Source organism: Anoplopoma fimbria, chromosome 17, assembly GCF_027596085.1.
Source record: "Anoplopoma fimbria isolate UVic2021 breed Golden Eagle Sablefish chromosome 17, Afim_UVic_2022, whole genome shotgun sequence".
In the NCBI taxonomy this organism is placed as follows: Eukaryota; Metazoa; Chordata; class Actinopteri; order Perciformes; family Anoplopomatidae; genus Anoplopoma; species Anoplopoma fimbria.
The window spans coordinates 20,445,140-20,468,601 of NC_072465.1; the positions used below are offsets into that span (position 1 = coordinate 20,445,140).

The following is a 23,462-nucleotide window of genomic DNA, read 5'->3' on the forward strand; positions in this document are numbered from 1 at the left end:
GCTCCCACGCTCCCATGCATTGGCGCGCTTCGCTCCTGTGGCTCTCTGCTCCTCCACGGGTGGCGGTGTTGCTGGTGGACTGACACACACGCACACACACACACACACACACACACGCACGGCAGGGATGAGTGCGGCGGGCAGCGCCAGGTCCGGTTCGGCCGCCGGCCCGGTCCAGCAGGGACTGAAGGAGGCTCTGATCGAGACGCTGACGGCCATCCTGTCCCCGGTTCAAGACGTGCGCGCCGCCGCGGAGGAGCAGGTCAAAGTGCTGGAAGTGACGGAGGGTGAGTGACGGTTAACGGCGGTTAACGGCGGTTAGGTGTGGAGGGGTGATGACGACATGACGAGCTGCACGCGGACAGCTGTGTCTCCTAACGGCTCTCCCCTCGGCCGGGCTGAGAAAGTCGTTCGCGGTCGGTAACGGGGAGCCGGCTGACCCGCCTCGGCTCCCGTAGGGCCGTGTTTTTCAGAAGTTAGTGAGAACGTGCTCTCCTCACCTGAGCGGTTGGGTGGAGGAGGAGGAGGAGGAGGAGGAGGTGGAGGTGGTGTCGTCGCTCAAACTCAACCAGTTAACCGTGTCACAACTGTAACCGTTAACTTTGGTCGTTAAGCACATGTGGTTGGTAGGTTGGTTGAGGGGGGGAATGTGAGGGGTCGCCCTCAGCACCATAGCAACCGGGGAGGGCAACGGTTCATCTTCAGTTTAGCGTGCAGTGACGTCATCTCCACTAAACTGACACATTGTGACAGTTCTGTCCCTGGGATTCGTTAACGTTGATTTGTTAACGGCCACAGATCCACGCCCTTAAGTCCCCCGAACCAAACGTGTATTAAAACATTTATATATATATATATATATGTATATATATATATACTAACTAGTAGGTACAGTGAGATGCCAACCGACTTATAACCGTCCTAGAAGTAACCTTAATGCCACTTCCTGAAATGAATCCTGTTAATTTATTCCACGGTCACTATGGCAACCACAGAATGACCCCTGACAGGTTTTCCCGCGAAGATGTCTCCCCTGAAGCCTCCCATCATCAGCACCATGGAGATGTGCATGAGAGAGAGAGAGGAGAGAGAGAGAAAAGACAAAACACTACCCTCCCAGAGTGCATGCATACATAAACTTCATACTACTATAAAGTGTTTTTAAACAAACATTATCGTTATTTGACCATTACTGCAGTAACTGCCCCAAAATGACAGCCTTCTTGCTCTCCTCCCAGTCCCCCGATGTGTTGATATGAGTATAAGCAAATGTTTTCACTAGTATACATCCATATTTAGAATTATTTATCTATCAAGACTCAAATATAAAGGGATACAAGCATAGTGGCACCTCGTGTAAGAAGTTTATAGTTATTTAACAACAGTGAACGTGTTATGAGGGTAATTTATTTTGCAAAATCAAAGCAGTTAAGTACTCTTCTCTCCTGGTAGGCAAATACACAGTTGAACAAACTTTTTACCTTTTTTATTTAGCAGAGACACAAGTGGCCTATTTTATGGTGTAATTACCATTCACATGTTCAGTAAAGGTCTCAAAGTAGAGTTTAGGACTTTACAAAAACCTTGGATGTGAACTTGACAGTGTACCGTCGGTGTATTGTGGAAATAAAACCAAGGTATTTTATTTTGATGTAGCTCTCAATTGGGACAGACAGACACAGTACCGAGTGGCTGTCGCTTTCACTCCACTAGACTTCCCATTGTCTGTCCCTGATAAAAAGGCTAATTGTGAACACTGTCTGTCGGCTCCACTGCAGCGTCGCGCCGAGGCCGACCCTTTCCGCTGGCCCCTCTCTAAGGCAGGGGCTCTGGACGTTTGTCAGCACTAACATTGTCTTCTGGCGCCTGATGTCACTCTTAGTAAAACCCAGTGAGAGAGAGAGCTGGATCAGGGCTGAGGTTGACGCTGATCCTGAACCGTATTTATAACACACACTCTGCATGCCTGTCAGGCCAGGTTCAAACCGGCGTACTCAGTCAGCTTTTTAGCTTATCAGTTGTTGCAATGAACCAAATTATATCAATGATGTAATTTATTGTAGTACACAGGCTCAGAACAACATACCTTAACATTTGTCATATTTAGGTCCAGCTAAGAGACTGATACATGTTTGTTTATTTGTTCTGAGTGTATTGTGTTTTCTTTTTATACGTGGCATCCCAGAGTGTCTTTTTCTCATCATGTTGCAGCCGCTATTTCATGTTCAAGAAGGGAAATCCAGTTTGAATCCTGGATAAAAGGATGAAACACATCATTTTCATGCTTTAGCAGCAAAAGTCTCTTTAACATCAAAGTGAAAAAAACGATTGATCTAAATAACTTGGAAACAATAGCAACACCACAGAGGAGCATGTATAAAACTCAAAATATCCAAGTCATCAAGTCAAAGCATATTTGGCAGCAATTACAGTCCATTTGGAAACATTTGTGGGATGACTCATGACACTGGAATTTGTAGAGGTTTGAAAGACTAAATGTTCAACAACTGTAATTCTGTGTTGAGAAAAAAACACTTGATGATTCCTCCCACCAGCTTCTTTTTATCCCTGTGCCTGCTCTTATTGTATCATGTATGTTCTGAGCTTTTTACATTTATTAATTAATTCAATTTTTGTCTTTGCTCATATGTTTATATTGTAGAGTTTGGCGTCCATCTTGCAGAACTCACAGTTGATCCTCAGGGAGCGCTCGCAATCCGTCAGGTGAGTGTAAAAACAGTACACAAATGCAAAGGATGTCCAGCCGACACATGCATGTCAAACAAAGGTCTTATTCAGTTATTGATCATGCTGTACATCTGATTGTATCCTTGACTGTATCTGTTTCACTTATGTGCGATTGAAACAGATATCATGCTCATTCCTGTTGTCTGTGTTTGCAGTTAGCATCAGTTATTCTGAAGCAGTATGTGGAAACTCACTGGTGTTCCCAATCCGAGAAATTCAGGCCTCCTGAAACTACAGATCAGGTAAACCATCTTCACCTTAAACACATTTCTTTATCTGGTCCAGGCAGAAGTTTGCAAAATTCTTGCACACTTTTTAAATTTGATCCCAGAGGGATTTTTTATTGTTTTTTTGCCAAATGTTGTCAAACTCCTGTTGTCCCTCTCCAGGCTAAAGCCGCCATCAGGGAGCTGCTGCCAAGCGGTCTGCGCGAGGCGATCAGCAAAGTTCGGTCCAGCGTTGCGTACGCCGTGTCAGCCATCGCCCACTGGGACTGGCCCGAGGCCTGGCCACAGCTGTTCACCCTGCTGATGGAAATGCTGGTCAGTGGAGACGTCAATGCTGTGCACGGGGCCATGAGGGTCCTCACAGGTATATAATGAGATACACATTAACACACCAAAACTGTACATGTACATCCTCTAAAACAAGATATTATTTTTTTAGAGCATTCATGGGAATACAAGTTACTTTTACTAAAGACAGAGGAAGTGTTATTATGTAATACTTATAATGTTTTTAGTATTATCATAATTTAAAGTTATGAAACATGCATTGCATCCATTTAAAAAAAATAACTCAAACTGTATTTTCCCTGTATCTGATGCTGATGTGTTTATAAAATTGTAAAAACTATTTTTTTCTAAACGTTTGTGCCGAATCCATTTAAAACTTGTACAGCGTAAAAACAATTTTGGTGCATCTATATCTCCAACTTGGAATTTTATATGGAAAACGAGCAAAGTTATTTTATCAGAAGTGGATATCAACAGATATCCTCAAGTTTAGGTATCGGGCAAGAACACCTGGGATTAGTGCATCCTCATTATTCATTACATTGAGTTTTGCAAATTTGTATGTCACTGCTCGGTGTGACTGTAGATAAGAAACACCAAACTGTCATGTTTACCATCAAATGGCTTTTGCCAACCCTCATTAAGTCTTACTTCAAAAAAGAAAGGAATAATTGAGACTTTGACAAAAAATAACTTGTGTAAAAACTTAAACAACCTGTTGTATGTTTAAATCCAGAGTTTACTCGGGAGGTGACTGATACACAGATGCCGCTGGTGGCTCCAGTCATCTTACCTGAAATGTACAAGATCTTCACCATGGCTGAGGTATTTTAACAACTATCATCCTTTCTGGTCTAAGGAGTATTTTGGCAGAACACAGTGTTTCACTGTTATAAAAAGGGTTAAATAATTCTTCAGGTATTTTTAGCATTTTTATTTACATTTTTGTCAAATACCAGTGGGAGCTGTACAATTCTATGCAACTGATAATATTCCTATTTTTTCTTCACCTTGTTTGTGTAACATGAAGTTTTGGCTTACTTACTACTCTTATTACTGTTATAGGTGTACAGCATCCGTACACGATCCAGAGCAGTGGAGATATTCACCACATGTGCCAACCTCATCTGTGCTATTGAAGAGCTTGAGAAGGTGAGACATGACATATGAATAATTACATAACAGATTTAGTTTGAATTATTTATATAATTGATTTTTAAAAACTTTTTATTTAACCTCTTTTGACAAGGAAAACTTGATCATTTACTTTAGATATTGTTTCCTAAATATTTTTGTATAAGTAAATGGATGAATAATTACATAGTTTAAGATAGATTATGAACAGAAAACATACACATTATAGATTAATATTGTCTGGTTCTTATGAAGACATGAATAGAATTTTCCATTAAAAGAAAGTTACAAAACAGTTTGTGTATGCTGTCAGTTGAAGTTCTTAGAAAGGTCAGATATTTAAAAAATTGCAATCGGCCAAGAATGTTGGAAACGTTGCAACTCTATTAAAAATAGATAACTCTACACAAACCTGAGGGTAGTCTGTTTAGAGATCAGTGTTTGGGGAATTGTCCTCATGTTGTGCCACATTTATATTCGCATTTTTTACAAAAAGGAAGTGACATGCATGACTAACTTGTCAATACCCTGATTGTAATGCAACTGTACCTTTTCTTTACTTTTTTTTTTAGGGTGCAGCCAAAGCGTTGATCTTCCCCGTGGTGCAGCAGTTCACAGAAGCGTTTGTGCAGGCTCTGCAGATGCCTGATGGACCCTCGTCTGATAGCGGCCTCAAGATGGAAGTCCTCAAGGTGAGAGACGTTACAGACCAAAGAGTCATCAAGTAGTTGCTTTAGCGTTACCTTCAAATATCTCTAATCCTTTTGTTTGTTTAACTGCAAATTCATTTACTATTTAAAGTCACAAATTATGAACTTTGACCTTTTTGATGTTTGTGGGACCGTAGGGTGATTGTGGCTTCAGCAGTGTGTTAGTCACATTATATTTATCCACTCAAGAAACAAGATAAGAGAAGTGGTATGTTATTTTGAAGGAAGTGGCACAATTTTGGAGGATTTAAATCTGTATTTCTTTTTCATCCTCTCTCCCAGGCAGTGACAGCATTGGTGAGGAACTTCCCCAAACCCATGGTGTCCTCCATGCAGCAGATATTACCCATTGTCTGGAATACACTGACTGAAAGTGCAGCTTTATATCCTTTACAATGACAAACTGGGTGGTAGCTAATCGTTTCTTGCTGGGAAAACTGCTGCTTTCTGTGTTGTGAAAGCATTATTTAGGTGATAATGGTAAAAAACATGTTGTATAACTAGAGGTTTTACTTCCTTTTGGGCACATGTGAGTATGGATTTTGTGGCCTCTTGGTTGCAGAACATCCTCTCTAAACCACTAATCCACCTCACTGCAGCAGCTCATTCTGTTACATGGAAGTCACCTGCTTACTCAGCAAGATCAAACAGTTTCATGTTGATTAAAAGAATAAAGTATTTTACAAAGACTGCTCGCTCTACTTCTGAAATAAATCTTGTGTACGCCACTCATCGGATATTTTCCGATTGAATCAGAGAACAGAATTTTGAGAATGAAAAAAATCTTGTTATAAAAGTACTAACACTAAAAGTTAAGGAGATTGAAAAGGTTTTTTGATAATGGAGTATTCCTTAACCATATGTGTACTTATGTGAGAACAGAGGTCAACTACACAGAAGAAGTGGATGACCCAGTAGACTCGGATGGTGAGCAAAATGCTTTCACTGCTAACACCTAACATTGGTTTGAAAATTTGCAGCATTCGAAGCACCTTTTCAGTCTTCTCATTGGCTCCTTTTTTTGCAGGTGAGGTTTTGGGATTTGAGAATCTGGTGTTCAGCATCTTCGAGTTCGTCCACACGCTGCTGGAGAACAACAAGTTCAAGAGCACGGTGAAGAAAGCTCTGCCCGAACTCATCTACTACGTCATCCTGTACATGCAGATCACTGAGGACCAGGTGAGGAGTATGGACACGAACGCATGAGGTTGAAATTGATGTCGATTTGGTAGGTGCATAGATGGAAGTATGAGCTGTAAAATAAAGTGTAAACCCTCTTGTTTCCTCAGAGCAAAGTGTGGACAGCGAACCCTCAGCAGTTTGTAGAGGATGAGGATGATGACACCTTCTCCTACTCTGTCAGGATCTCTGCTCAGGACCTGCTGCTGGTGAGATGAAAACCTTCAACTCTTATTATAAGTTAACAGCAAATCTTAAAAACCCAAATAAAAAAAGTTACTCCTTGTGTAACTGTATAGCTGAGAGAGTTTCCTTAAAGGTGCCGTGTGTAGGCTTTGATGGAATCTAGCAGCGAGATTGAAGATTGCAACCAAATGAAACGGCTCCTGTGTGCCAAGTGTGAGAGAACTATGGTGGCTGATGTGAAAACCCAAATGTAGAGACAGAGTATTTGTTTGTCCGTTTCGGGGCTACTGTAGAAACTTGGCCTGCTCCACGAAGTAGAAATAAACAGCATTCTAAGGTAACATAAACACAGCGATTCTCATTTTCAGGGAAATATACACTTATAAAGACATACTTTAATAATATTATATTCCATTTCTGCCAAGAGATGGCCCTAATTGCTAATCACTGTTTCTTTAAAATCCCTTTTAGCATAAAAAGTATCTCTGGGTGCTTTTCATATATGTCAGTCAGTCAGTCACTATTTATGTTAAACAAGGTCCAGTTATAGTCTGGTTTAAACATTCTCATTTTTTCCACGTAGTCCTGAGGAAACACGCCTCCTTGCTCTCCTTTTCCTCTCCTACACATACAGCCTCCGCAAACATTTGAGGGCTCTGGTGAACCACGATGTCTTAGTCCTTGAAAAGGATTCATAAACAGGGATTCTTCTTTGCAGTGTTCAATCATAGAAAACGCCGAGCAGTGCTTTCCTATGCAGAACAGGGGTCATAAATGTCCAGCATTTCTAAGTTTCATTGCCACTCTTTGCATATCGCCTCACTTCACGGGCCTCTGGTCCACTCTGAGAGTGTGCATAATGATGGTAACCTTTGACCTCTGCTTGCAGGCTGTTGCTGCAGAGTTTCAAAACGAGAGTGCCGCAGCGCTGGCAGCGGCAGCAACCAGACACCTCCAGGAGGCAGAGCAGGCCAAAAACAGTGGCAACGAGCACTGGTGAGGAGAAACGCTCCACTTCTCTGAGTCTATCTGAATACATCTCAGTGTCTGGTCTTAAAACCTTGTTGAATTTGCCACTGTAATTTAACCTGGGCTTTTAAGTCAGAAAATGAATGTTTTTTTTTTTTAATACTAGGTGGAAGATCCACGAGGCCTGCATGTTGGCCCTCGGCTCTGTCAAAACCATCATCACAGAGAACGTGAAGAACTGTCGTATCCAGTTTGACATGCACGGTTTCCTGGCCAACGTTATCCTCGCTGATCTCAACCTGGCAGGTGAGTCCCAAACTGACTCCAGAAGTAGAACACCCCTTAATCAATCTACCACTACTACTAACTTTCTGGAGAGTATGTGATCGATTTTGTTTTTCCTCCGTTAGTGCCCCAGTTCCACTTTACCACAACAATGTAAAGAATTATCAATAGAATAAATCTTACAGCATATTCAATTCTCTTTACTCGTCTTCTCTTGTGGTGTTCTTCACCGCCGTCTCTTGTTTGTCTTCTCTCTTGACCAGCGGCGTCTCCGTTCCTCCTCGGCCGGGCTCTGTGGGCGGCCAGTCGCTTCACGGCGGCCATGTCTCCTGAACTCATCCAGCAGTTCCTCCAGGCCACAGTCAGCGGCCTCCACGACAGCCAGGCGCCTTCTGTCCGCATTTCCGGGGTCAGGGCCATCTGGGGGTGAGCAAGTTGTGTTTTTAACTGTTTTTAACTCTGCTGACACACAAACAGAGTATGTATGTGATTTCTTTTTTTTGGGTGATTTAACAGAAAATTGATTTTATCTGAAAGCCAGAAACCAGAGAACAAGCAGTTAGTCTGTGACGATTCAAGAAACCTGAATCTTCTCATTGTTCTTCTCGTTAGTTTATAAACTGTCTGGCAGAGTTAGCTGACATAAAGCTGAACACATTCTGTCTCAAAATGTGTTCGGTCCAGACTAGACATAGTGGTTTCCTCTGGTATAAGAAAAGTTAAGGCAATAGTTTTATATTTTTCTTGCTGAAAATTAAGTTAAGAAATTATAATTTAGAGAAGAAGATGCTATTCATGTTTGTATGGTAAATATGACGCTATAGCCCTTTAGCTTAGCATAAAGACTCGTCTAAACAGCTAGCCTTTTTTTTGTCTAAGGCATAAAAGTGTTTATTTGTACAGGCTGTTTTTCCCCATCACTAAATTGTGAATTGGATAATTGTGAAGACTAAAGAAGTTGAAACATTCATCACAAATACAATTTAAATTTTAAACTTCCAGTTAGCATTTCAAGAGTTTGAAACAGTCACATAAACATGTTGGGTGGACACTGCCTGTTCCTTGACGCCTGCTGTCATCCTCCAGGTATTGTGATCAGCTGAAGCTGTCTGATAGCACCCACGTCCTCCAGCCCTTCCTCCCCAGCATCCTCGAGGGACTGATCCAACTGGCTGCCCAGTTCAGCTCCGAGGTGCTCACCCTCGTCATGGAGACTCTGTGCATCGTCTGCACCGTCGACCCCACCTTCACCACCAGCGCTGAGAACAAAATCTGCCCCCTCACCATTGCTATTTTCCTTAAATACAACAATGGTACTGCTATAGCTCCTCTAACCACGTCCTCTATGAGACTTATACAACTTACACACCTTGCTCTGTTACTCAACTTCCTTTTTTTAGTTTTTTCGCTTAATTCCTCCTTCCTGATTTGTCTCCTCTCTCCTCCCCAGACCCCGTTGTGGCGTCCCTGGCTCAGGACATCTTTAAGGAGCTGGCGCAGATCGAAGGCTGCCAGGGCCCCATGCAGATGCGTCTCATCCCCACGCTGGTCAGCATCATGCAGGCTCCCATCGACAAGATCCCCGCTGGACTTTGTGCTGTAAGTAGCTGGTGGCTCCACATTGTCTAGATACGGCACCTCTGAAAAATGTTACAGGATCAAACTAAAAATAATCAGTCCTGCTTTGCACTGTAATTATAAAGTTCTTTCCTGAGATTTCTAGCAGAATCTGACCACATTTTCTCCACCTCTGTCTGCACAACAGACGTCTATCGACATCCTGACCACAGTCGTCCGAAACACCAAACCCCCGCTCTCGGAGATGCTGGTGTGCCAGGCGTTCCCTGTGGTGGCCCAGTGCAGCTTACGAACCGATGACAACACGATAATGCAGGTAAACCCAATAAAGTTTTTTTGCGTTTCATCCAGAAACGAGCATCAATCGCAGCAGGATAGGAATTATGTTTTCCAGCAAATGTCATGAGCTTCTTTCAGTGACAATATCACTTTTTTTCCCTTGGAGTCTTCCAATTAAGCCTCATCAGACATTCCTATTTTGAATATAAAATATAAAAAAATATACCACATTGGTGCTGATTTAAAAACTGTAGTATGTGGCAACGCAGCTCTCCTCTCATTCTCCTTTTATTTCTGCTCTTTCTCCTCTCCAGAACGGAGGCGAGTGTCTTCGGGCGTACGTCTCCGTCTCCCTCGAGCAGATCGCTCAGTGGAGGGACGAGCAGGGGAACAGCGGCGTCTGGTACGTCATGCAGGTGGTCAACCAGCTGCTGGACCCCCGCACCTCCGAGTTCACGGCCGCCTTCGTGGGCAGGTTGGTGTCCACACTGATCTCTCGGGCGGGAACCCAGCTCGGGGAGCAGCTGGACCAGATCCTCCGAGCGATTCTGAGCAAGATGCAGCAGGCGGAGACTCTGAGTGTCATGCAGGTAGATGGGGTGGGGAGGGCAAAGCTGGTGTGTGGTCGTTACTTCACTGACCAAACCATGAAACCTGTTCCAGATCTGTGTGATAACCTGGTCTTTGATCTCTCTTCAGTCTCTGATCATGGTGTTCGCCCACCTGGTTCACTCCCAGCTGGAGCCTCTGCTGGAGTTCTTGTGCAGTCTGCCCGGCCCGACGGGGAAACCCGCCCTGGAGTTCGTCATGACAGAGTGGATGAGCAGGCAGCACCTATTCTACGGACAGTACGAGGGTAAAGTCAGGTCAGACATCTTCATTCATCATTTATACTTACAACATTTTAAAATGTAAATCTATAAAATACACTAAACCTACAGCCAAAGTTTATTTATAAGCTAATTAACAGTTTGCTCTGTCAATGACATCATGCTTGTCCTAGCGTTCTACAAATGCTAAGCTGAACCATCAATAGATAAATAAAAGCCCATGTTTAGTGTTGCCAGCTTTAGGCAAAGAAAGTGAAAGCTGTTAAAGATTTTAATTTATATTTATTTTCATCTTAATCATTTATTACTTGAAGTAGATTTTTTTTTTTACCACACACTTACCCAACATCTATAAAAGAGAAGAACTGCAATTCCATTTCAAAATTGCAGCTGCAATTATTTCCCTTATGTCATAAGGAAAACATGTTCACATCAGCTGCTGGTATTTGCAATTAAAGGTGTTGGGCAGTTTAAACTTCCTGCATGCTTCATGAACAGGGCTTTCTTATGTTAGAATTAAGGAAGGGGTTATGTGTTATGTGTATGTATCAGTCCATCATCTTTCCACAACTGACAATCGGTTAACCACTGGATGGAGTGAGTAGCATGTCAGGGTTTGAACTTTTGTTGTGTACAAATGTGTGCAACACTATTAATGCCTTTTATAAGAGGCTGTCTACAAAGTGGGCAGTTATCCCCCCAAAAAACAAAAAAACTGTCATGCCCTCACCCCCCTATTTTAATCACAGCCGCTTCAACAGACATTGACCTTTTCTGCTTCCAGTACAGTTCTCTTTCCACCCTTGCTACATATCTGCAACTTTTGTCATCTTTGTTTTCTTCCTTCAGCACGGTGGCTCTCTGTAAGCTGCTGCAGCACGGTCTCAACACTGACGACAAACGTCTCCAGGACATCGTGGTGAAGGGAGAAGAGATCTACAGCCACGAAGACGGCATCCGCACACGCTCCAAATCTGCCAAGAGTAAGACAGCAAATGACCCGGAGATATTTGAATCTGTACATCTCATTACGGCCACGCAGCGATATCAGGAGATGTTAACATTGATTTAACTTTGTGCTCTTCACTGTTTACTTCTCCTCCACAGACCCAGAGAGGTGGACCAACATTCCTTTGCTTGTGAAGATCTTTAAGTTGATCATCAATGAGCTGTCGACAGTAGTGGAGTCAAACGCCAGCAGGGTGAACACGGCCGACTGGAGTCAAGGTGAATAGAAATAATACAAATGCTTTCAGTTGGGTTCAGTGTTTGGCAAATTACTGCATTTGAACCATCCTGACCATTTAGTAGCGAAGTTTCTCGGGGCATCAATGAAGTGTAACGTTCACTGTCGGGTCAACTTTTGCTACAAAACGGTTGCAGTGATTTTTGTCGTATTTTGCAGGTGAAACACTCGACTCACTGAAAGATTGCAGAGTTACATTTCTTGCCTGTAAACCTGTAAACAGCAGACATGTTTTTTTAACAAACAGCTGTTGTTTGTCTCAGAATCCAGCGGTATGTGGGATGAAGATGAAGAGGGGGGTGATGATGATGATGATGAAGATGAAGGCGTCGCAGGGCAGCTGCTTTCTGATCTCATCTCCTCGAAGAAATACGGTACCAGTATCCCCCCAGTGCCTCAGCTATTCCTGTGTTTTGTCACCAATTCTACTTCCTGCTCACACTGTTACTGTAGAACTTTGTTTCGGGTCGCTAAGTTTCCTGGTGCGTTTCTGTCTTACAGACGATGATTATTACGAGGATGACGATGATGAGGATGATCCAGATGCCGTGAAAGACCCCATATATCTGATTGATCTGCAGGTACACTGACTCTAAACTTTTAGTTGGAGTCCTTCACCTGTAGGATCTCAATCTTAGCGTTTTGCTGAAGATTTTTGCTCTTATGGTTGGCTGTTTAGGTGAAAACCATCCATCTCTGTATATTTCATTTCATGTTGTGATATCAAAATATATTGTGATGCATTTTCGGGTAAAGATAATTCAGAAACTGTCTGATTTGGAAGTAACTAAATGTGAAAATCAGTCCTGCTCACTGAACTCACAGCATTGCCCACAGTGGCCTCATACACATAGATATTAGTGATAGTCACCACAGCATAAACTATATTGCAAAATCTGATAAATGTATTTATTCTCTCTTGGTGTATTTTTTCATATTGCTCGACCGTATTTGAAAGGACGTGTGAGGCGTTAACCTTGTCACGCATAATAGTCACTACGGGGGACAGCTATACAAAAGCTGCTTTCTTGTACATGCTTTGGGTTTGATGGTACAGATGATCATCAGCCACCACAGTAGACGTTAGTGCATCACCCCATACGCTGCCTCCCACTGGCCAGCCGTTATTAGTGCAACACAAATCTCTCAAAACCAAGATGGCTGAAGGCCAGAAACACTCCTTTCAACCCATACGTTTTCTCTTCACTCTTAGTACATACTGTTGCATGCAGTCTTTAAGTGGGACCCTGTCATCACATTGCACCTTGAACTTTGACCCTCTTGCTTATAAATCTGCTGCAGAGAATTGTGGGTCAGAATAGCCAGCTAAGCATACTGGCTTGCATACTGTAAAATGTGACTGGATGCAGTAGGACATCCTGGTATTTTTGGCATATAGCGTAATAAATATTCTCTGTATTGGGACAAACTAAATCAAATAGTATGGTAGTATGTATTGGATGCCACAGATTGAGCAGCTCAGGAATATTTTCCAAACTTTCTATATTAGTTGACCCTTGCAGGTAATACAAATTTGGTGACAACTAAGGAGAAATACAATTGTTAAAACTTCCATATACTGATTTTTTATTTTAAAAAAATGTTTTCTGTCCCAGTGTCAATACAGATGTGATGCTCGAGTTATAAAGCACTTAAGAGTGAAACGGTGCCGTCCTTGTCACACAATTTGAACAACTACTGATGAATAATGGTTACTGGATTGTACAGCTTTATTTTCCAGGAATACAGAACCACTGATGTCCTTATAATTGACCTGCACTGTATCACCCGTTTTATCCCAGGCTTACCTGACGGATTTCCTGACGCAGTTCGCCCAGCAGCCGTGTTACAGCATGTTCTCGGGCCACCTCAACACCGTGGAGAGACAAACCCTGCAGTCTATAGGCCTCTAGCCCCGCCGTCTGCCACTCCAACACATCTTCTTCCATCTAAACTCTCCTGTTGCCCCATCAATTATGCGCTCATGATGAATTTACAAAGGGGCAAAAAGAAAGAGAGGAGAAATGTGACGATGGCCCTGGTAGAGGAAGGAAACCGGGTGACAAGAGATGGACAAGCACTTACCCATAACGACCCCGTTTCTACGTTCTCGTGATGGGATGAAGCACTTTGCAGATGTTAAAGCGAGGAGGAGGAGGAGGATGAGGAGGTGAGAGACTGCCTAGGCCAGTTCTTGAAGAAGGTCAGAGGGCTCGCCATTTTAGAGTTATTGCAGACCGGACGAGAGGATTGAATAGAGAGGTCGAGGCTTCACAGTGGGACAGGTGAACCATGAAATATGAACGGACTATTTTGCCATGTCCTATTTGTAAATTAGCCTGTTATTTTTGTGTTTCTGTATTAACAGAGTTAAATGCAACATGGAAACACTTCTGAGAGACTTTTTTACATTGAATAAAGGAAAGTCAAACAAACATCCTGATATTTGGGGGAAAAGAGAGAAACATTGGCGGCCTTATATTCCCAAAAAAATAATCAGTGACTGTTTCGACAGGAAATTAAAATCTCTTTGGCCAGCTGTCTTGTCTCGGGGTTCGGTGGGTTTGTGGGAAATACAGTGTTGCCATGGTGACTCACAGCATTGTCATTTCCTTGTACACCCATTGAAATTTCTAAATAAAAGTCCTCGAAAGGACAACCTTTACAGATTGATTTCCAGATTCTTCTCTTGTCTCCCCGAGCTGTGAATAATGATAAAATATGCTTTCTTTCTTTTTTTCTTTCCTTTTAAAGGGACCACTTGAAATAAAGGTTTTACATGCGTGGAGTAGCATTAGTGTTTGTTTTATGGGAACATTTGTTGGCAGAAAGAAGCGGAACAACAAAAAACCTGCATTATACACAAAATATGGGCTACACAAATATACACAAAATAAATAACACTTTGTGCTCCCTTCAGGTTGAAGTTTGAGAGGCTGTGCCCAAATATATTCATGAAACTATTGAGAATTGTCTTTTTTTTACCGAGAACACATTTTGACTTGTACCAGTAGAAAACTCCACTTAGCTGCATCCATTTACTGGTTTGTTATTGTGCATGTGGGGCTCTGCATGATTGGGACACATGATTACAACAGAGTTAATGTTATTAACGCCGCTGTTCTCACGGTGCGTTCAATGACGCTCGTAAACAGGAGTGACTTGGACACTTTGAGGAGGGATTTCCTATCTGACATAAAATAAGATAAAAATAATCCTTTATTAGTCCCACAGCAGGGAAATTTACAGGATTACAGCAGTAAAGAGGATAGTGCAAAACAAGAGACATAGTAAGTAAAAAATAAAATAGAAAACAAGATCAAAATAAGTATTATAAATAAGCAATAAGAACAGTAGAGATCCACAGTAAAAATATATATACAGACAGAAATTATTATAAATGTTGTATTGCACAGTGTGTTAATGCAAGCTAAACTAGTAACCACCTCAGTTTAACTTACAATATCACACCCAAACCTATTTCTTAATATTTAAAACTATTAACATAGTTTGGAGCCCCCAAAGTCCTTAAACTTCTTTATGCAAGCAGTTTATTTTGATGTAGTGATTGTGAGTACTTAATTGAGGACTTATTTTCAAACTAATATTCTACTTTTATTGAGTAAATAATCTGAGTAGGCATACTTTAGCTTTTGTCAGCCCCGGTGTGTGAAGGAGAGGTACCGCAGGTCCTTCCTTCCAGCTGCTGTCAGGCTGCACAACCAACTCTGCTCCCACCACATGACAATAATAACATGACAATAAAAACATGACAATAATAACATGACAATAATAACATGACAATAATAACATGACAATAAAAACCTGTGCAATACATTACACATTACACTGTGCAATAATAGTTAAAAAGTTAAAATAGTTAAAATAGTTTTTTTCTGTCTGTAAATATAATATTTCAGTTATTGTTGTTTTTCTACTTTTTTTTTTTTTATTGCTTATTTATAATACTTGGTTTTTTTTTATTTTCATTTTTTATCTTGTCTTCTTCTACTATGTCTCTTGTGTGCACTTTACTCTAAGCTGCTGTAAGCCTGCAAATTTCCGGGGACTAATAAAGGATTATCTTATCTTATCTTATCTTATCTTATCTTATCTTATAAACAAATGAGAATGAGTATCTCAACGTTCTTGCACTAGATGGAGTTTGTTTCTTCCGACGTTTCAGCCAGTCCGTGAAGGCAGCGTCCTCCTCAGCCCGGGCCGCGTCACAGCCTCTATGTGTCATTTGGACGGATAAACTACCGCTCGCCTCATATGCTGTTCATGAACCAACACAATGTCTACGAACGACCGTTAGCCCGCTCATTCTGCTTCATTCACAAACAACATCACTCCATTTTGTTTTAATTCAAATAAAATCAGGACGAGAGAATATGATGTTTCCAGCGGGCAACATGTCGCTCATCGCGCTGACTGCGGCGCTGCTGACCGTCGTCCTCTGCGCCGCTCCGGGTAAGAGAGAGGATGGCTCTGCGTCAGGGCCTAACGGCTTTAACGGTGGAATGGAACGCTGCTAACGGCTTTTAACGGTGGAATGGAACGCTGCTAACGGCTTTTAACGGTGGAATGGAACGCTGCTAACGGCTCTACATTTAATACATCTGTCGGTTTTTATGAATGGAACTCGAACGTTTGGCTCAACAGCGCAGCTTATGTAACACAAGCCTCATCAATAGGTCAGACTACTGGTGTTACAGGGTTTATTCAATTAATAGTGATTATATTTACAATATGGAAAACTGGGAATAAATAAGCAATTCAATTTTTTATTAATTTGAAGTATTTATGGATATTTTAGGCACCAAGTTTCACTAAAAAACATAATTTACATAATATCACACCATAGGTTTTAGTTGTCTTTATTTTGCATTAATTTAACTGTTGCTCAACAAGGTAGAAAGCATACAGAAGTGTAAAGTTTAAGTATTCAGTCAAATATTACATACTTTATGTGTCAGTGTTGTAAAATGTACTAAACAGTGTCATTATACCTGCACACATGATGCTTTTTGTCATTTCTGGTGCCATTACAGTAATAGTAGTTATAGTAGTAGTAGTTACATTACATTACATTACATTACATTACAGTAATAGTAGTAGTTATAGTAGTAGTAGTACATTACATTACATTACAGTCATTTAGCAGACGCTTTTATCCAAAGCGACTTACAATAAGTGTATTCAACATAGGTATTCAAGAGAACTACTAGTCACCAGAAGTCATAAGTGCATCTCCTTTCTTAAACAAGCATCTAAGAGCATAAACCAGAGCAAAAGTACAGAAACAAACTAATATGAATACAATAAGTGCAACAAACTCATACGAATACACTGTAACACCACATATCTGTGTTTTGTTTTATTTTTTAGCACTTGAAAAGAGTTGATCATGTGTACAATTGTTGATTCAATAGTCAAAGTCAAAGTGAGTAAAAATAATCTGCAACTTTTTTATTATTGATTTGACTGTTTAGGTCACAAACAAAACAGTGTTGGGTTCTCAAATTTGAGAATTTTGCTATTTAGCCTCATCTTATTTCATAGTAAATTTCATATTTTGGACTGTTGGTCAGACAAAACAGAAAGAAAAATTACATTTTGGTCTGTATTGAATTGTTTATTATGTTTTTATAAACCAAATGATACATTGGTTCATTAAAAGAAATATAAACTAATTGATAATGAGAACAATCCTTAATTCCTTAAACTAATAAATGAACTCCTTTTTTATTTCAGACATGCAAGTCCTTTAAATCCTAGGTTCCTTACTTGAGCCCTAATCAGTTATCCTCCTCTGCAACAGTGAGCCGTTGAATAATGCATTGTGACTGCAGTGTCTGTAAGTGAGCAATCAGGAATCACACTCACTTAGAAAATGTGCAACAAGAAACAGAAACAACAGAATGGCGTTAAACTGAGACATTGTAAGGAGGACAAAGTGAAGTTTGACCTGCTGCTTCATGGATTCCTTTTGATCATCTTCCTTGTAGTCTCCCTGCTTAACACTTTGTATCATATCTGTTTTGCAGTCAGTGCGAACGAGGACTGTCTGTGGTACGTGGATAAAAACGGCACCTGGCACAACGGCTTCGACTGCCCTCTCATCACGTTCTGCTGTGGGAACTGCCACCGGCGCTACTGCTGCCTGGACGCCTTCAAGATGATCACAGAGAGGGAGCAGAAGCGCTGCATGCTCTTCCAGTTCAGGTGGGGAAAGCACTAAGCGGCAGCAGGGTTTTAATTGAATGACTTATTTATTAATTTACTTGACACCAAGAGTCAGTGTTTGTGTTCAGGATTCAAGGCTATCACTGCAGGATCACGTTTCCTTTGTTTTCTGAAGGCAGACAGATTCTTTAACATCCTGCTAGAGGACATTTGTGGCCAGTCTGCCCAATGAGATGTGTCTTTAAACATCTAGGAACATAAATCCATCCATACAAAGTACACATAATGCACATTATACTTTCATGTAGGTATGTTCTGGTGTGTAATGTACCTCTGAATTTAAGTAAGGCTTTTTAAAGACTGTGGCAACACATTTCCTTGGAAAAGGACAATAAAGAATCTGTCTTTCCATACTGACAAATTTAAAAAACAATGCTACAAAGCAAGAGACTATAAACTCATGTTTACAATGTTTACGGAGGTTAAAATTCTAGTATCGTAGTAAGTATCAAGTAAGGACAGGTATGGATTAATAGTATGGAAAAGCACCCCCAAAAAAACTCTACATAATGGGAAAAAATATTCTACTTGAAGTAGTGGATTTTAGTGATGGGTGAAGTGTCTTGTGTGTGCAGATATCAGTAATATTGCAAACATCAGCATTAAACACAGATTTTAGTGGGAAGAAAAATTGACATTATATAAACATACATGTAAAATATGGTCCACCATCACCCTGCATTCTGCCAGTAATTTCTACGAAAAATCCTCTATTCTTAAACTGGCCCGTTCTCATTTCCCACCGGCCGAATTTGCCTTAATGACCTTGCTTTGGTCCTCACAGTGTAAAATGTTCTCATTAGTCGTTCTTTCACATCAGCTCTCCCCTGTGAGGGATCGTGATAATGCTGGACTAAGCGTGCTTGTACCTGAGGGACTGAAACATGGCACTTTCTCTCCATAAAACTGGAAACCATCCACGTCATATCCAGTAGCGAGCAGACAACCTGCAGCTTATAAAGCCCAGCGGGAGATCAGATCAGTGGGCGGCGGAAGCTGAGCTGAAATGGAGGGCTTTGTTGCTTCAGTGCGACTGTGAAGTGATGGAATCTGGTCGAGAGACAGAGATGCAATGCATACGTCGTTAACTCGGATGCTTCAGGGTCAGTCCGCGGGGGAAAAGATTGTGTTTGAATCAAAAGCTTCACATCACAGCCATCTCAACTTTTAATCCTCAAACTGTTAATTAGCGTGGTAGAGGGGGGACAACGTGAAGCTAGCTGATCAAAGTAAGGATTCAAGGAACTGCTTTGTAACTTAAGTCCTCCTCTTTCTCTCCTCTCAGCCCCACCACTCTGGCTGGCATCGCCTCCTCCATCCTCCTGTTTGTGGCCATCATCGCGACCATGGTCTGCTGCTTCATGTGCTCCTGCTGTTACCTCTACCAGAGAAGGCAGCAGAGGGGCAGGACACCGTACGATGGTGAAACCTCTTCTCTTTAAGTCCATTCTTGTGCTGATAACCATGAGGTGATAGTTTCCCTTCACAGCAGTCTGTCCTTCTTGGTCCACAGTCCAGCAGATCCCCATGGCCAGCTACCCAGTGGAGCCTATGTATGATGCTTATGGAAAGCCACTGGGACCGCATGAGTATTTACACGCAGGTTATCCAATGGCGCCCCAGTACCCCGGCATGCCGCCGCATTACCCGATGATGCAGCCTGGACCTTATCCACCACACCTGATGGATCCTACATACAGCCAGGGTAAGAGGAGGCATTAGCCTTTATGTCCATTTTATGTTGATTTTCTTTAACAATAGAAAATAGTCAATCTGCTAATATGATGTGGTGTTAACCTACTTTTGGGAAAGCGAAGTATCTCTATCCATGTGATATTTTCCAAAAAGAAGTGAGTTTGAAAATGAAATGAGATGTTTAAGAAGAACGAAAAGCTACATGAGAACAATCTGTCTGTTTTGCTTGCAATAGAGTTTGACAACTGAACACCTGGGTCACTCAACCATATATTTGAAACTCTTTACATTTGACATAAAAGTATTTTCTGTCGAAGTATTTAGAGATATTTCCCTTTTTTAATAAACTTTTCTTTACTAAAAGTGGTGATGTTTGAATGGGGAATTAAAAAAAAAAAGTATTTCTTATGAACTCTTTAGACATCTTTATATTTTATAAGATACTTGAACATCACTCGACAGATTTTCATAAAATCTAATGAGGCTGTTTGGGTGACCCCCTGATCTTTCTTGTAGCACCAACACCAGGTCAAAACTTTCACAAGAAATATAAAAAAACTAATTGACAGTTGTTTATTCGTGCTCCCCAGAGGTTGAGCCCTCTCTATTTTGGACAGTGCCCTTTGATGCATGATATCTGATATCAGATTTGAAAGGGAGATCGCCGTGCTACCAAAGGCATAAACCCTTTTGATTCTAATGAGTCCATGTTCTCTACACTACTGTCATAACAAATGTAACATTTGAGGCTCCAGGGATGGCAATGTTAGACACCAGTTTAGGCAAGGCATGGCAAGTTTATTTATGTAGCACTGTATCATACACCGAGGTCATTCAAGGTGCTTTACAAGAAAGGACAGAAGTATTTAATAAGATAAATAAAAGTACAGCAAAGTTTAAAACCAAATTAATAATAAAAAAATTCCATAAAAATTGATTAAAAGCTGCTAACATATCTGTGATGTATACACATACATCACTTTAGTCCATAAATCAATGAATATTTATACCATTTTAGAAAATAGCTCCTCCTAAATTTGCTCATTCTTTTGGAAACAATTCTTAACGCAGTTGTAGTAGTATATAAGGTTCTGACTTTATTTTATGTTTCTTATTTTTCAGCTCCTCCACCTTACTCTCCACCTCAGTATCCCGGTCATTGATGGGCTCGTCTGCGCACACGCACACACACACACACACACACACACACACACACACACACACACACACACACACACACACACATGCACACTAACACTAACAGTGGGAAACAGCAGCAACTGAGAGAAAGGACTGTATCAAAAGGAGAAGGCAGCAACACTCTCTCACACTCAAACACGCACACACTCAAATAAGCGCTACAGCTCCACTAGCAGGATGCACTTTAAGTTTTGTTTTTTTTCTTTGTTTATTTACAAGGTTGTCCTACTTTTCCAGAGTATTTCCGTAAGTCAAATTCTGTTCTTTTGATTGCTCCCGGCGGGTTTCGCAGATGCCGTCTCACACCATCCCCAAAGTATCTGGCTGCCATCTCGACTCTGTGCTGCCACTTGTGCGCTGTCACACTCACCTCAATATCAGAGTCATTACCTAACAGAAGAGGTCAGAAGGCGTTTACAAAAAATGATAATGCACTCCCTTTTTATTTATTAAAGGGAAAATCCTTTAATTTGAATAAATTGATAACTGCCTAAGGCCAAATTCCAGGTCACACACTCCAGATATGATTACATGATGTCTTTATTTCTGTTTTTGATGTTTTTTTTCTCCGTAATGTTGTAGACGCTAAAGTTAATAAACTACTTTAAAGGGGACATCTATGGCTCAAAGGCAGTGCGATACTGTCTTAAATTCCCAGATGTACCTAAAGGTATTTATGCTACTCCTAATTTTGTGTAAGAAGCTTTTAGTCATCCGTTAGTTTCAACTTTGTCTCTTCTTTTTTCTGTATCTGACTGGACTAATTTATTCATGATAGTATATTTGCTGCACCGTTCTAATGTAACGTCTAGACATCAGCATGCTACCCCAGTCAGAGTAATCTGTCCTCATGCTTCTTTTTCTGGTTTTAAATGAATTAGAAATCTTTAGATTAATCACATATTGGCCGGTAGGATGTTTTCCAGTGAAAGTCATGTTCAATGTTTATTTCTTGTAACATATCAGGTCAGAGGGGAGTTGCAGGTCTTTGCTGCTCGGTTAACATAAAATGTCCCGCCTTACACTAATTAACGATGATGGAGAGAGAGAAAAAAAGAAGAGATGAAACTATTTAAATACTTATTTTGTAAATCTGTTCTTCAGCTGAATATTTTATGATATTGTAACAAGTTATTTTAAACATAATGTATTGTTATTGTAACATAAGATATGACGTCAAGCATTTTTGGCATCTTTCCATTTGGTATTTATTATTATAATTATTATAATTGAGGTTACCTTTTACTGTGAATGAGTTCTCACCTTGTGGACTAGCTCGGCCAAAAATCACTACTGTTGGAAAAAGTAGATTATTCTTTAAAGTCATAATTTGACTTTTCAAGAAATATATTTCCTATCTTACTGAGAGCTACACGAGTAGATCGATACCGATCACAAAGACGTGAGTGTATAAATCTTCACGTCCGGCGTTGAAAGCAGATAGGTGTGTTTCCCAAAATGTGAAACTGTTTCTTTAAATTGAAAGTTACAGATTTGGGCTCCAGTGAGGTCAGGGTCTTTAACCTGTAATTATTCTGGGTTTGGGTCTAGTTTAGCATCATGGGCAGCCCTGTTCCCTTTGTGAGATGTATGAACTGGTAGAAATGAAATCTGAAGCATGTTTTGTACAGCTGTCTGATTAATAATAGGTGACCTTATTCGGGGTTTTAATGTATCTCAACATTAATAAAACACTTATAATGCTGATTGATCAGAGAAGCCCGGGCTTCTCCTCGAGACCTATTGCTGTTATTGCTCTCTCTTGAAAAAAACTATTACCGCTAGTTTACAGCGTCAATTGTTTCTTCCGATGGCGACGTCCATTTGTACAGATTTGTTGAGCCTTTGTAAAGCACACTGAGAACACTGAACCTTTCTTTGTAAGATGCTTTCAGATGTAGTTTGACATTACATTTGCTCAACGATGTTTCTGTTTATTTGTTGTTCTGATCCAACTCCATGAGTGTGTTTACTGGAACTGACATCAGCTGGCAAAATAACTTGTCTGGATTTATGGCTTTATGTCTGTTGTCATATGGATGACATTGTAATATAAAGTGAGTGAAAAAGGGTTTTATTTCTATTAACATAAAATTTAACTTTGGGATGTAAAAATACAACTGTCTGCTGTGTCTTTTTTTGTTCAATATATCAAATCATAACATTTAAATAGGGGTGAGTTAGTATGTGTTCACATTATTCTGACTACTAGATGTCCATAATAACCTCCGAACAATTATAAATATGTAAATATTTGGCAAAAGTGATTAATTTCATTGTCATCACAAGCAACATCTAATACAAATGAAATTGATTCCCCTAATACACTGATTTCTATCAACAAATTATCATTCGTCATTTGCATATTTATACAGTTTGCCTTACAGTAAACCAAATTGTATATGTACATTTTACAATTTTATATTTGGAAATATTAAAAAGCCCACCATTAAACCAGGCCAATATACATTTATATATTTTAATTCATTTTGTATTTGTTTTATTTCTTATTCAGATTTTTTACCATTATTTTTTATTTTAATTTATGTAGTTAAATGATTCACATGTTTTTAATTTAATTTATTTTGTTTTATTCTTCTCAAATCATCTTAACTTTCTGTCATTTTAAACAACTTTTGGATACTTTCAAGTAGTAATG

The 23,462-nt window shown here is 40.5% G+C and overlaps 2 protein-coding genes across 2 annotated transcripts; both read left to right on the forward strand.

The window, feature by feature from the left end:
• Positions 1-14,414, forward strand: ipo9 (importin 9). The gene is made up of 24 exons (XM_054616653.1): positions 1-287; positions 2,663-2,724; positions 2,904-2,990; positions 3,138-3,339; positions 4,000-4,088; positions 4,329-4,415; positions 4,970-5,089; positions 5,390-5,490; positions 5,976-6,034; positions 6,135-6,286; positions 6,397-6,495; positions 7,362-7,468; positions 7,608-7,747; positions 7,990-8,152; positions 8,813-9,039; positions 9,177-9,325; positions 9,492-9,620; positions 9,898-10,173; positions 10,283-10,449; positions 11,263-11,396; positions 11,521-11,640; positions 11,923-12,033; positions 12,161-12,240; positions 13,462-14,414. The coding sequence occupies exons 1-24, from the start codon at positions 128-130 to the stop codon at positions 13,570-13,572; spliced, it is 3,132 nt and encodes a 1,043-aa protein (XP_054472628.1). The 5' UTR covers positions 1-127; the 3' UTR covers positions 13,573-14,414.
• A 1,524-nt stretch (positions 14,415-15,938) lies between these two features.
• shisa4 (shisa family member 4) lies at positions 15,939-20,825 on the forward strand. The gene is made up of 5 exons (XM_054617377.1): positions 15,939-16,132; positions 17,710-17,887; positions 19,194-19,330; positions 19,422-19,613; positions 20,726-20,825. The coding sequence occupies exons 1-5, from the start codon at positions 16,054-16,056 to the stop codon at positions 20,764-20,766; spliced, it is 627 nt and encodes a 208-aa protein (XP_054473352.1). The 5' UTR covers positions 15,939-16,053; the 3' UTR covers positions 20,767-20,825.
• Positions 20,826-23,462: the final 2,637 nt, after the last annotated feature.